This window comes from Apteryx rowi, unplaced genomic scaffold (assembly GCF_003343035.1).
Source record: "Apteryx rowi isolate R43461 unplaced genomic scaffold, aptRow1 scaffold_142, whole genome shotgun sequence".
Taxonomy (NCBI): domain Eukaryota; kingdom Metazoa; phylum Chordata; class Aves; order Apterygiformes; family Apterygidae; genus Apteryx; species Apteryx rowi.
In genome coordinates this window covers 778,488-791,866 of record NW_020447664.1, presented here as the reverse complement: position 1 = coordinate 791,866, position 13,379 = coordinate 778,488, and the positions used below count along the sequence as shown (strand labels likewise).

The window sequence follows — 13,379 nt, the reverse complement described above, 5'->3', positions numbered from 1 at the left end:
GGCGCCCCGCGTGCCCCGGGGAGGGGAGGCCGCGGGGGCTCCAGCCCCGGGGCTGTGTCTGAGCCGCGGCCTGTGCGGCGKGGTCTCGGCGGGGACTTCGTGGGCTGTTGCGTTTTTCAGTGGCGGCCTTAGGTTGGCGGGTAGCAGCGTGCGGACAAGTTAGGGGACCATCCCCTAGGGAGGCATCTGGGCGGTACGGAGCGCCTGCTGCGGCCTGCTCTCCTGCCTCGCGCTTGCCACTGGAAGGTGCTTGGGGGAAGAGTGTCGGGAAGGGGGACAAGGCTGGGGCAGGCTCCCCGTAAGCTGTGTGCTCTGGGCATTCGGTGTTTTAGAGGCAGCCTGAGCAGGGGGCTGCGTCTGGGTTGTTTTGTTTAATAAKCTGCCAGGGAGCCTGCGCTCCGCGCGTTTCAACAGTGCTCTGAAACCCTTTGTGTGTCTGCTGCCAGAAGCTCCCCTGGAAAAAATTCCATGTGTGGGAGGTCACACAGTGGAAACATCGTGGCGAGGCCCTGGCTTCTGGGTGTGGGAGGATGCGGCACAGTTTGAAACATGGGTCTGTGGTAAGAAGGTAGACGCTGATAAGGGCTGTGGGTGTGAAAGTGAGAGGGCTGCAGGAAGGAGGGCAGAATTACCCTGGTCGTGACTGTTACCGAGAGTATGAGCTGGCTGCGCAGTGTGGCAACTAAAAGARCTCATGTGGTTCTTTGCTGTTTATGGAACACGAACAGAAGTAAAATTACGTTTAAAAGTTTTTCCAAAAAGACAATTGACAAATGGGAAGGTTTTCAATTGCTAGAAAAATAAGGTGCAGTTTGGGAAAATATACTTTGCTGTGGGAGACTTAGTCATCTCCTCAAAGGTAGTCTGTGGGGAGAAGACTTCTGCTGGATGGAAACATAAGTAAGATCTGTTCTTGGTCCTCCAAGATTCATCTTCAAAGATCTCACACTTGCGAATATGCACTGGTGAAGTGACTTGTATTTTTAATGATGAGAAAATCTTGGTTTAATTGTAGCAGAGTTAGTCCAAATATAAAAGAAGTGGTCTTTAGCCAGCCAACAGGAGAGTAGCTGTCCTTGACCAGGAAAAATCCCTGCATTAGTCCTGATGTTTTCACCGAGTACATGCTGCCTGGTGTAGCTCCAAGATTCCGTAGTGTTGTGATGACCAGGGTTAGACCTGAACTCCCTGTTTATAAAACTGCTCTTGACAGTGTTCTTCATTTGGGACCTCACTCAGTATTGTAAGAAGAGGTATAATAAATAAACATGCAAATTTTGTTTATTATGCTAGTGTTCCTTTTCCTCTTGGCCTAGTTAAGTCATGAATATAGTTCCTACCTAGCAGAGTTAAGACTAAAAGTTTTTCATTTGCGATATTGCCTCTATTGAATGCTTCTGCTTTCCAGGGACAAGTTAATGCAACTGAAGGAATGAGATAATGTTTTTGAAGGAGGTGAATGTCAGTGGCAATATCTTACACGAATGTTATCTTTCTGTTTTCCAGTTTTAATATGATGTAACACAAGGTGTTTACTACCACACCTAACCTCAAGTTAAACTGGTTGTTAGTAGCCTAATATTCTATGATTTCTTTGTACCATTTTGTAGAATGATCATAAATTAGAGTACAAACTAATGAGCTGTGTATATAGTATAGCTGTTTATAGTACACAGTAATTTCTTGTGATGCAGTTAAATGGGCAGGAATCCAGTTCCTATTTCCTGTCTACCAATGCAAGTCAGTAAATGCGTTATTAAATTAATTCAGAAATTGCCTTGCAAGCTAAAGGATGTTGGCTAAACCTGGCAAATTGTATTGGAAGCTTTCCTGGAAAGATCAATATAGCGCTTTTAAAGCTAGCTTGTGTGCAGATGTTATTTTTGGTTGCCAGCTCTGGCAACTTGATTAAATCTGTGTTATTTTTGACTGTAGCAAAATCATTATTTTTATTTAAAAGAATAACAAATGGTACTGCTGTGATCTTCTTTTTAAGATTAAAAACTAGTTTATAAACTAAGGCATCTGTTTACTAGGTGCATTTCTATTAGCAGCCTCTGCTTAGTCCTAATATTGAAATTCATAGCTGCAGGTGAAGGAACTCATTGTTTCAGCTATCTTCTTCTAAAACACTAGGTTCAGTAGAGCTCTCRTGTTCACATCATTGTTGACTGCACCGTTGCTAGTGGTGGTTAAAATCTCTGGAAAACTTCCTTAATAAAGGCATGATGCAAGAGCAAAGCTTGTGAAACTGGGACACCACTAGGATGGCACCCTAAGAGCTAACATCATAGTTTAATGGCAGATACGTTCATGGCATTATTGCTGTACGGCGTTATTTACCTTGAGGCTCTGGTAAGAGCCTGTGAAGGCTCTGGTGTGGCATTTTACAAAGTAACTAAGTGTGCCTTTGTGTGTGTATTTAGCTGAACCCAATTCCTTGATGTGTTTTGCAGTGCAGTCCTGCAGGCAGCRGTGTTGGCACAAACAGGAGAAGGGTCTGCTTTGGTAGGAGCAAGCGAGGCGTGAGAGGTGTTCCTTAGAGTAGTATTGCTGCAGGGGCCTCTGACCTATCAAGGTGCAATCTCAAAATAAATGCTTATTTAAATATTTAAAACTGAGAATACAGATGAGCGCTTCTGGCGTTTTTCATTTTTCAAATCTGATTTTACTAAGGAAGATGAGAGTTCATATTTTTATATCTGAAGCAATGTCAGGAAGCATTTTCCTGTGATGATCCTAACCTTGTGTCATCAATTCTATGCTGCTCTGGCATGCCTAAGCATGCTAAATTAGAGACAATAAAGGAAGGTGTGGGTTTTTTAGAATAGTTAGTCACCCTCATGTGAAGACTTTTTACACTGAGGGGTGAAATGACATGACCATTAATGATACTTTTTTCCTAGCTGAATTTTAAATTTGTTTTTTGGGAGGTGTTCCACAGCCAAGGCTTTTAATGTTGGTATGTAAGTTAAAAGAAATGAATGCTAAAAACCAAACCACTAAAATCTTCTTCAATCTTGTGTTTATAAATTACTGAATTACAGTCTGTAGATTGTTTAATTTCAAGCCTAGTGTATGCCAAAAAGTTTTGCTAAGGATGCCAATATTATTGCTAAGTATTCAGTTGCGAACACAGGCAGTTTAAACGTCAGTGGATGAAGCAGTTACCTTCTCTATCTGTCCTTGCTTCTACAAATTCTAGTATTAGGGTTGTTAGAGCTGTCTAGTTTTGTGCTAGTTCTGTGACAATGAACGTAGCATGCTAAAGTAGTAAAGTACAGAGGGAGAAGAGAAGCAAGATACTGATGTCTCATACAGATGTATTTCAACATCGCTACTAGTTCTAGACAACTAAAATATACTTTTCTCATCTGGGGCGTTGCTGTCTAGGGTGCTTTTCCCAGCACTGAGGTGTCTGGGAATTGTTCTTGCTGCTGTTGACCAGAAGTTGATCTTGCTCTTTCCCTTTGCACTAGAGAAAGAGTGCTCAGGCCTGTTCTCCAGCAGAGTTTGTTTCTCTGCCCCTTTGCTACAGGATAGCGATGAATTGTCCCCATCAGACAACCAAAGCAGTGGAATTATCTGCTCTTGTTCGTCCCAAATGCACAAGTGGCCTGATTCCAAGCCCAGGGAAATGTATGCACACATTTTCTTCAGAATCTTTTTTCCAGGGTACAGTTTAGGCTGCTTGAACAAACAAAGCAAAAAATAAGCACAAACTCAGCAAATGAGTTGTGGGGAAAAAACAGGAACCCTTGCCAGAGCCTTTTTGCTTTTGTAGTCCCTGGTCTTGGTTTTTATTGAATACATGCTTGAGTCCCCTGATATCACTTCATGTGGCTCCTTGTGGTGAATAAATGTAGTCAGTTTGCCTGTAGTTGGGATGCTTCATGAGTCTTTGTCCTGCCTTTAGCAATCCAGCTGCTGATCCATTTCTGGTAATTCTGTGCCTCTTGATCTTGTGGAATGGATCCCATTATCACAGTTCTCCAGCCATGCTTAGTACAGCATGTAGAGCATGGGAAGATTTCCTGCATTAGCCGTAGAAGAAGCAGGCAGGTCAACATCTCCTGCAGGGTCAAGTTTTAGTTGGAATTGCAAGAATGAAGACTAATTTTTGGGCTTTGCAAGTCAGCTGCACTCCAAGTTCAGTCTCAGAGCTTGGAGCAACACATCAAATGAGATTCTGAGTTCACAGCTGTTTCCTGACCCTCCTTGTCAGGGGATTTTTTAGGTCCTCATTCTCACTCCCATTCCCTCATTTAGATCATTTGACTCCCAATTCCCAGTTACCATTGTCTGCTATTCTCCTCCAGACTGGGCTAGAAACTCTAGCCTTTCCTCTGTTTGAGGACTGCATATTTTTATGTGGAGGCACAAGCAGATAGTCCATGATGTTGTCTGCCCTTTGTTCCTGCTGCTTCCCTTGCACAGGCACTCGTGCTTGTCAGATTCTGCTGTGAGCCAGATCAGGAATCTAAAACTGGCAGAAAATCAGTCTTACAAAAATTACTTTTTTTTGGGGGGGTGAGGGGGGGAAGGCTACTTGATGCAGTGTTTCTCTTACTTTTTTGCCTGTGCCTGTGGAGCCAGACAGTGAACAAGTTCAGGGAGCTCAGCTGAGCAGCAAACAACCTTAAAAAAAATGGTTAGCTTCCTGTTGAATTAGTGTATGAGTGCTGGTGCAAAGGAGGCAACGAGATCACGTGGCCAGGCAGAAGCCTTGGCTTTGTGCACTCTGAGGCAAGGGCAGTGAGCACAAAGGCATGTGTTAGGAGTTTCTCCCATCTGTCTTATTTCCTCTTAAATTAAGCTCTATCCCTTTATGGGGACTGCAAACCGTTGTCCTACTGCTGTGACTGGTAAAAATTCTCAGGTACTCAATATGGAACCATATTATCATCTCATGTTAGTCATAGATGAACTTCAAGCAGATGTTTGGCTGATGTTTAATTAGTGAATTTAGACTCCCAAGTAGGTGATATGAATAACTGGCATTTCTAGACCTACAGTTCTTGCTTTGTCATCATCAAGCTTGTGACTCTCCACCCTGCCAAACATATTAGCCAGATTGTCTGCTCTGATGTTTTGTCCATTCAGATTGTAATCCTTGTGTTGCAAATTGAACAAAATGGTTAAATAGATGTGAAACCTCAAACATGAGGGTTTGGCATGGGTTGGTATATGGTAAGGTGATTGGGCTCACTTATTTGTATGCACTGATAATTATAGGTTTGTAGTACATAGCATTTGGCGTGAACTCCACTTCTATATTTTTTTCTCTTTAACAAATTTTTTTGCGTTGTATTGTACGTGGTGCTCTCCATAAATGTATAATTTAGTTTATACTGAGAATTGTTTGATCAGTGTCTCTGTTTTACAGATGGTGTTCTGCTCATAAGCATCTGTATTACTGAGACTGAATATCTTTTCAAAACTGGTAACTTGTTATTAGAACAGTGTGTGTTTAAGTAAGAGTAGTTAAGTTAAATTTGTTTAACCAAAAAAAMCCACCAAACCTAAAACCCTGTACCATTTTCTCCCTTAAATCATAATTTACATTTCAGGCATATGTTAACAGACAAGCTAATATTAAATGGTGGAATTACTTTTAATATTCTAAAGTTAAATTTTGTGGATTAGTCTAAGGGAAAGACCATGGCAATTGCTTGCTTTGTGGCTTGCATATTTTGTTGCTCTGGGTGTTTTTGTTTCTGCATATATATATATATATATATATATATATACACACACATGTACACATATATACATAAAATGGTACATTCTCTAATTAGTCAAGGAAATTCTAAGTAATGCATGATCGCTAGTGGGTGTCTGTGTAAGGTATGAAACTCCTGTGGCTTAATTACAGCAGTTGGTTTCATTTGATGATTCCAGATTAGGGTGACAAATGCAGTGTTAAAACCCAGCAGTTCAGTGGTACTTGTTTTACTGCAGTAAGTTATTTGTTAGTTGGTGCTGTTCGTGCAACAGTTTCACTAATAATCATAGCAGCTGACTGAGCAGAAGTCAGGGGAAGTTACTTGGTTTTGTTAGTGTTGTGGGTTGTAATAAGAGGAAGACTAATTTGCCTGTGACTTGTAACAAGAGCAGACAGTTAATGGGCAGTGATTGAACAGGACTGGTCGTCTCTTGGGGTGGGGGGGAAATGTGTGTGTGTGTGTTTGTATGTGAGTATATTTATAAAGCCCTAAATTCATTTAGCTATTGTGAGTTGGTAGGGAAAGAGTTGTAAAGTTGCACTCATAATTTGTTGTGACTTGGTGTTTAATAATCACGTTTACACTTTGAACAAGTCTGTGTGTCATAACAATGTTCTTTTTGAATAGAATGTAGTAGAGGGCAAAAGATGTTCTAAAAGTTCCTTTTCTATGGTCAAACAGAAGAAATCATTTTTAGAGTATGAGACAATTAACTTGGCTTTCTGATTTCAGTAAAAAATCCCAGAAGTGGGATGAAATGAACATCATAGCTACGTACCATCCAGCAGGCAAAGATTATGGTTTGATGAAAATAGATGAGCCAAGTACTCCTTATCACAGGTAAGCTTGCCAGACAGCTGTCCTAAATAACTTCAATCTTTGATGCTAGGCAATATAGTAGTAGTTTTGCAGCAAACGTGGCCTTTTGGGTGATGCAATATTTGCTAAAACTATAGCTGATTACCTGACAGGCTGTGCAGTCCTACTGGAAATATGCAACATATTTGAGTTTACAAAGCTGCTAAATAAAGGCTTATAGTTATTGAGCAGTACTACCAGAAAGGATAGGTGAATTTTATAAGGTCTATGTGTATTAGACTTTAGATTATTAATGGAATAAATAAGTCTGAATTGTATTGGTTTTCATTTGACATCTCTCATTTATATAAATATATATAAAGCTGTCATTCATATAAATATTTAAATTAGATTTAGAAAACTCTTAAAGTAATAAAGGAGTCTTTTAATTTAATTGTGTTGCAAGGTTTTGATTGTTATATCAATTAAATTTTGAGCAGCAAGTTATTGATTAAGGCTACTCTCTTTGTTTGCCTTTGAAGCATGGTAGGAGAAGATGATGAGGATGCAGTGAGTGATTCAGAGTCAAATGAACCCTTAAAAGCAGATGTGTTGACTAAAAAGTAAGTATTGTCATAGATAACTGACTAAACGTCAAGATCATTTTATCTTTGTAGAAGCAGTTGCTTTTTGGAAAGATGTTACTGTTCTTAGAAGTCAGACTTTTGCTATCTGCAGTTAAACAAAGTAGTTTTCTGTGCTAATAGTGCCACTGAATGAAAATGATCTCTTGCAGGATGTTAGTACACATAAATGTGGCAAAAACATTGGACAAAGTCTGTATGAGTATCCTGAAATTTAATGTATTTTAGATTGTGAAGACTTGCTTCTTCAGCATTTTCTATTATATGTTTTATGTAGACTAGCAGCTGCAGCTGAAGGTAAGGGACCTAAAATCCTAGCAAAGCAAGAGGAAAGCAGTGAGGAAGAGGATGAGGATGAAGAATTAACACCTGAAGAACGAGGTAGGCATAAGTTATTTTTTTTTTCTTACTGCAAGTAGTTTTAGCTTTTTGGTAAGAAATATTTGGGAAGGAAAGGWAACATCTAGTAGGAAGGTGTTGTCATTTGAAAGTGGAGACATATAGCTTTTCAAAGGTAAGTAAAAGATTAGAAATAAATATCACAGCTGTTCAGGCAGGACTGTTTGGTTTGGGATSCACATATAAAGAGGAAGCTTGCTGCTACTGGATGACCCCTTGTATACAAGTTTAAGGTGTGTAAATTCCTTTAAAGAAACCTGGACTTCTCATATGAGAGGCTTTTTTGTTTTGGGATGAGGGAGTATTCCTTAATGGGGATGCATTTCAGGTAGAATTAACAATTTAATGACTACTGCTGCAATTAAAGCACTACTAATTGCTTAGAAATATATAGATGCTTTTTGTTTTTACGTTAGTTTCAAATCAGCTGGTAGATGGATCTAGCAAGAAAACTATAAATATTCCGAAGCAAATTGTCTCATGCATCTTCAACAGAGATGCTATTCTGCCTTAGCTTGGGCTAGAACATTTTGAGGATGCAGTTGAACAATAACACTTCTAAGGTTTCAAGCTTGTGTTATCTAGCTGTTACTTCTCATCTTTCCTAGCCCCATTCATCGACTTTGAGCGTGTAACCTTACAATTCTGGTGAGGAAGACAAAAACAGTGTTGGGGCTGCCAAGATGCAGAGTTTAATTTGATTAAAATGAGTTACTGCTAGACCTGTTATGGGAATGTTGGATATATGGAGCGAAGTTAGGCTTCAAGCCGTAKGGAAAATGAAAAATATTTTCTTCTACGCTTGGTAAATGCATCTTTGATAATTGSCCTGTGGTAGTTAGCCAGGAGTCAAGTCAGACATCTGCAGAAGTTCATTTTCTATCATTGATGTCTCAATTTGCCCATATGTTTGCTTAAAATAAGACTTGTGAAACTTTGGAATTTCTTACACGGTTCCTAGCTGCTTCTCTTGGTCAGACTTGCTCTCACTTGCAGACAGGTTCTTTTAATAGCACTCCAGTCATTCCAGTCCATTAGCTATTTAGCCCTTATTATTGGGCTTGTTTGATAGAATATTTCACTGCTTGAAGAACATACTGTGAATTTAAGTGTTGCTTGATGATGTAAAGAATTTATTTTTAAAGTGGGAGTGAAACTGACCTAGTTGATGCTTGTGTGTCTCTGAAGAGAAAATAAGATGATTAAAATATCAGTTCAGTATTTAAATTTGTTTGTCCACAGAAAAGAAGAAACAGTTTGAAATGAAGAGAAAGATGCACTACAATGAAGGGCGAAATATCAAACTGGCAAGACAGCTCATTGCAAAAGAACTACATGGTGAAGATGATGAGGATGAGGATGAAGAGATGCATGATGCTGCAGATGTAGAAACAATGAATACGGAAGCAACTGAACATGGTGAGCTGCTGATTAATCAAAAAGCATGTTTAAGTATTGGCAGTCCTTTCAGCTATTGAAACATCAATAGACTCAAGTGTAAGAATGAATAGAAAAAGGGAAAATATGTATATAATGCTTAATGTGTAATACTGTGCGCTGTCCTGATAGATTTGCAGAATGCTGCTAAAAACATTAATTTAAGGGTGAGGGCTTTTTTTTTGTGACACAACAGAAAAGCAAGGACCTCTGCTTGAGGCCAGTACTATTTCCACAGCATAACTGACTCTTGGTAGTGAAGCTGCCAGCATCATTTTTAGAGGAAGTGTCCTGTGCAGAATTCTTCAAGCTGTGGCCTCGTGGGAGAGCCTGATGGGTTCACTTCCCATTCTGCTCCCAAACCATCCTGTAGTCAGCAGTGGGAAACCAGCATGACTGCTTCCTCCCTGTTGAGAATAGGATCCTTGTCTTCCTAAGTAAGAACTTCTGTCTATCTTACTGTAACTTAAAACTATGCTGTTAGGACTTCAGTACGTGCTTGTCCTTAAGTGTAACATTCACTTTTACAGTATGGGATAAGCAGCTCGGCCTCCCTCTTAGCTGCTGTAAGAAAGTCTGGGACTTGTAACTGGGAACTGTTTCTGGAACCTGCTTCAGGGCTGTCTCTTGATGTTAATCTGATAGCTAGAGGCTGACACCTTCTCTTCCATCTCTAAGCTTCTCTGAGTGAAAATTGTAGACTATGTAATAAAAGCAGTCTCTGATTTTGTGGTGGCCTTCTGGTGAATAACCACAGCTTTTTAGTTCCCACCTCTATGTGGAACAGCACTTTGAACAAGCTCTTGGCATTAAGAAATGGACATCTCTGCTCATGAGACTAGTGGCAAAGAATCTAAAGTTTGTAAGACTCATTCATCTGTTGCTTGGCAAAGTTGTGAGACATTAGCACAGTCTGCAGACTTGGGAAGATGCTGCATGGGTTTAAATTGGTTCACATTTGCTTTTCACAACAATGTGAACTAAGAACTGTTCTAAAATGAATTTAAATTCTGAACAAGAAGAAGGTGACTTGCAAAGTTGGRTTTTTTTTTAAATGTTTCTGTGGATTGCACATTTTAGTTCCACTATTATAAGAGGGCTAATGCCCTCATAATTGCTGGAGGGTCATTTGGTATATGTCTGAGACCCATTAATTGATTGACTTCCTACAGTAATTTATAATATGCCTTAAAATGGCTATTTACTAGAACTTCACTCTCCAGGGGAAAGGAGGGCTCCAGTAGGCATCCTTATGACCTTTCTCCATGGCTTGAAGCTGCCATCTTTCTGCACTCTGGTGTAAAACAGGGAGGCAACTCCGTTCCCCAGCTGCATTCTCCAGTGGAAAGAAGGCACACCTGTGCAGCATTTTTCCATCTCTATTGTTGAAGTCCATTCCACCTTGCCTCATAACCCAGCTTCTGAGCCACCAATGGTAATTATCAATTTTAGACTGCTTATGGCTGATAGACTCCATAAATGTAAGTGCTGGTTTATCAACCCATTAACTCTAACTGGTTCACCTTGACTCCATGGCTTACAGAAACACTTTCCATTAACTTCACGTGTTTCTCAATTTTCCATTTTTGTTTTGTATTACTCTGCTTAACAAAACTTGGTSTTTCACTATCTCCTAATCTCTATGTAAACTATCTTAATTTTTGGTCTGTGTACTTGATCAGTTCTTCAAAGGATAAGTACTGGTCTCACTTTTGTAGTGGCTCATGAATTAAATGGCCTCCAACTTACTGTGTGCAACTCTAGGGTTGGTGAAAGGATGATGGAATCCAGTCAAAACTGTGTTAATAAACATCATCTCCCTGTCTTTCATCACTGCCCACATTTTAAGTTTCCTACATTGAGACTGATGTTCAGAAACATAGCCTTGCAAAAGTAATGTCAAGGTTTTACTGAAATAACCTTTTTGGAGATGATCTCTCTTGATCATTCTCTCATCTTTATTCTGAGGGCTCTTTTCTTATAAATGTTAATTAAATGGTTTTTTGAGCCACAGAGCTTTTTTTGAATARCTGTTTTTAAAACTTTCTTGGGTTCTTTGCTAATCTGTAGTTTTGGCCATGCTAGGCAATTGGATTTAATCAGTATTTCAATTTGGTTTCCTCCTTTATAGAAGTGGATGAAAATACTATTAATATTCTTGTCCCTAAGCTTCTCCCTTTAGGACTGTGAGCATATCAAGATGCTTTTCGATCATTTTGAAACTATGTGGAAAGATTGCTCATCTGGATATCCTTCAAAGAGCTCTTCAGCTGCAAATCATTGTATTTTAATGTGCTTTTTTAGAGCAGAGAAGGAGAGTTTTCTTTACTCAGTGTATTGGCTGAAGTTATCTGGTAGTGCAGGAGATCCCACCTGTGAGGGCTTATTTTGGCTTCAGTCTATTAAACTGACTAACAGCTTGGATGTTTTCTTTTGAACAACAGTGGAAATGTCTGCCTTTTTCTGTATGTTATTTTGTAGCTACATTTTGATTATTTCTTTCATTCGACTTCAATTCTTTTGAAGCTGTGGAAATCATCTGTTGATGTGGCTACCACTCACATATTAGGTCTCGGACTGTGTGTAAATTTATGTAAGTAAGAACTGGCATTCAGGGTCTATTTCTTCTGCTGGAATAATGTGCCTTTTTTATAGTACTGATGATTGTTCCAGGTAAAGATGTGACCTAAGAGTGGTCTCTTGGTAGTCTGTTGTGAATTTGGGGTTCCACTGGCTCCTGGATTGTTATTCAGGCGATTTGAGAGCCTCTTATCGTTTGGAATTTGTCTGTCCATGAAGATCCCTTAAAGGTTCTGTGCTTTTCTTATCAGATGCTCCTTTCCACCCTCTAATCCTGCCTGTTTGTTTGTTTGTTTGAGTAAAACTAGCAGTGCTCCTGATTTCTACAAATCCTTTTTGTTATGTCTGTGCTGAGAAAGGGGCTAATGTCTTAGGACAGGTTTTTAAGAAGGCTTCTGTCAGGTGCCACCAAGACCGCTAATACAAGTTGCCCTTCTTGGTTACAGACTGAGATTTCTTGCTGATTGAAATGAAGATGGCCAGTCCAGTCAGTAATGGTGAGAACTGTTCGTATGTTTTTGCCCCTATTTTTATCCTGGGCTAGCAAGCGTTTTCAGTGGATGGGTCATTCCTTTCTTGCCTCGAGTAGCTGTGCCTTATCTGTGCATACAGATACTACCAGTGAAGCTTTCTGGAGGAAAAGCACCATGTTAAAGTTGCAATAGACTGCTTTGGGATTGCTTGCTTCAGCACTTCAGCTTCTTTAGAATTTCTCTGGCTACGCCCAATTTATGACTCCATGAACAATGTGATAGACTTTGCCAGCAAAATAGTGACCTTCATCCCTTTCCACAAACGTTTTTCCTTTAAAAATTCTCTTTGAGATTAGTGAAAGAAAGATTCCTGATACAGGTTGATTTCTGCATGAGGACTTCAGTGCAGACTTGATTTTACTCCTGCTGTACAAAAGCTTATTTCCTCAGAAGATACAAGGGAGTGATCTGCAGCAATTCAACTGACAAGCAGTAAAACTGTTGTCCTCCGCTTATGGTGCATTTAGCTATTCATTGCTATGATAACCCTGCTCAGATACTGTGATCAGCTTAGCTGTCAGCTGACTGGGTGTGCTCTTTTGGCCTTTGGTAGATACAGAATGCATTGTGTTTTCTTAAACCATAGTCATCATCATCATCATAAAGATGACTTAAGTGAGAAGGCCAGGAGCATACACAAATTAGTTTTGCTTGTCACCTATACTATTCACTTGTTAAACTGCACATGTGACTAAGTCTAACTCATGCCCAAGCCTAACTGGCCCTTTTTTAGAAAGGAAGATCATCTGGACTTGGCTTTCTCTGGTCTTTGTTTTATGCCACTGAATATTTTTCTCCTTTAAAGCAGAATTAGAGTTGGCTTTTTCATAGTAAAAGCTCTGAGAAGGAACCTTCTCTTTATTGCCTTCTACCCTGTAGTACATAAGATCTTTGGTTCTAAACCGTTACTTTAATGATTTCTTGAACAACACAACAGACTGCTCCATTTATTAGCTTGTTTTGGTTTAAAATGTCTCATCTGGAATTGAAATTTGACCTGAAGAACTTGTGTTTCAGGAACTTATGTTAGTTTTGCACATTGGTATCTCTAACTCTTGGGCTAATTGCTCCCAAATCCAGGGGTGGCCAGCATTCAGTGCTGCTGTGGTATGCAGAACAATAGTGTTGGCCACTTCTTCAGAATGTGAGGGTGAAATAACTGTTTTAGAGGTTTCTGCACTCTTGGACTAAAAGCATATGTAGGCTGTGAAGATGGGACATGCTTCTGGGCTGACAAACATTACCTGTGGGGAAACAAAGAT

General features: G+C 39.7%; 1 protein-coding gene across 13 annotated transcripts in view; it reads left to right on the top strand.

The window, feature by feature from the left end:
• The first annotated feature begins 313 nt into the window (after positions 1–313).
• The window catches only part of PPP1R2 (protein phosphatase 1 regulatory inhibitor subunit 2), a 32,041-nt gene continuing 18,975 nt past the window's right edge, over positions 314–13,379 (top strand). For 2 of the 13 annotated variants that reach the window (XR_003252214.1, XM_026058088.1), the window contains exons 1-5: positions 314–1,243; positions 6,459–6,566; positions 7,067–7,147; positions 7,446–7,549; positions 8,810–8,986. Coding sequence is in view for 5 of the 13 variants with exons in the window: in XM_026058088.1 (XP_025913873.1) it covers positions 1,125–1,243; positions 6,459–6,566; positions 7,067–7,147; positions 7,446–7,549; positions 8,810–8,986 (589 nt within the window). In the remaining 8 variants the exon portion in view is untranslated. The other 11 variants (XR_003252219.1, XM_026058092.1, XR_003252216.1 and 8 more) reach the window with 10 other exon arrangements.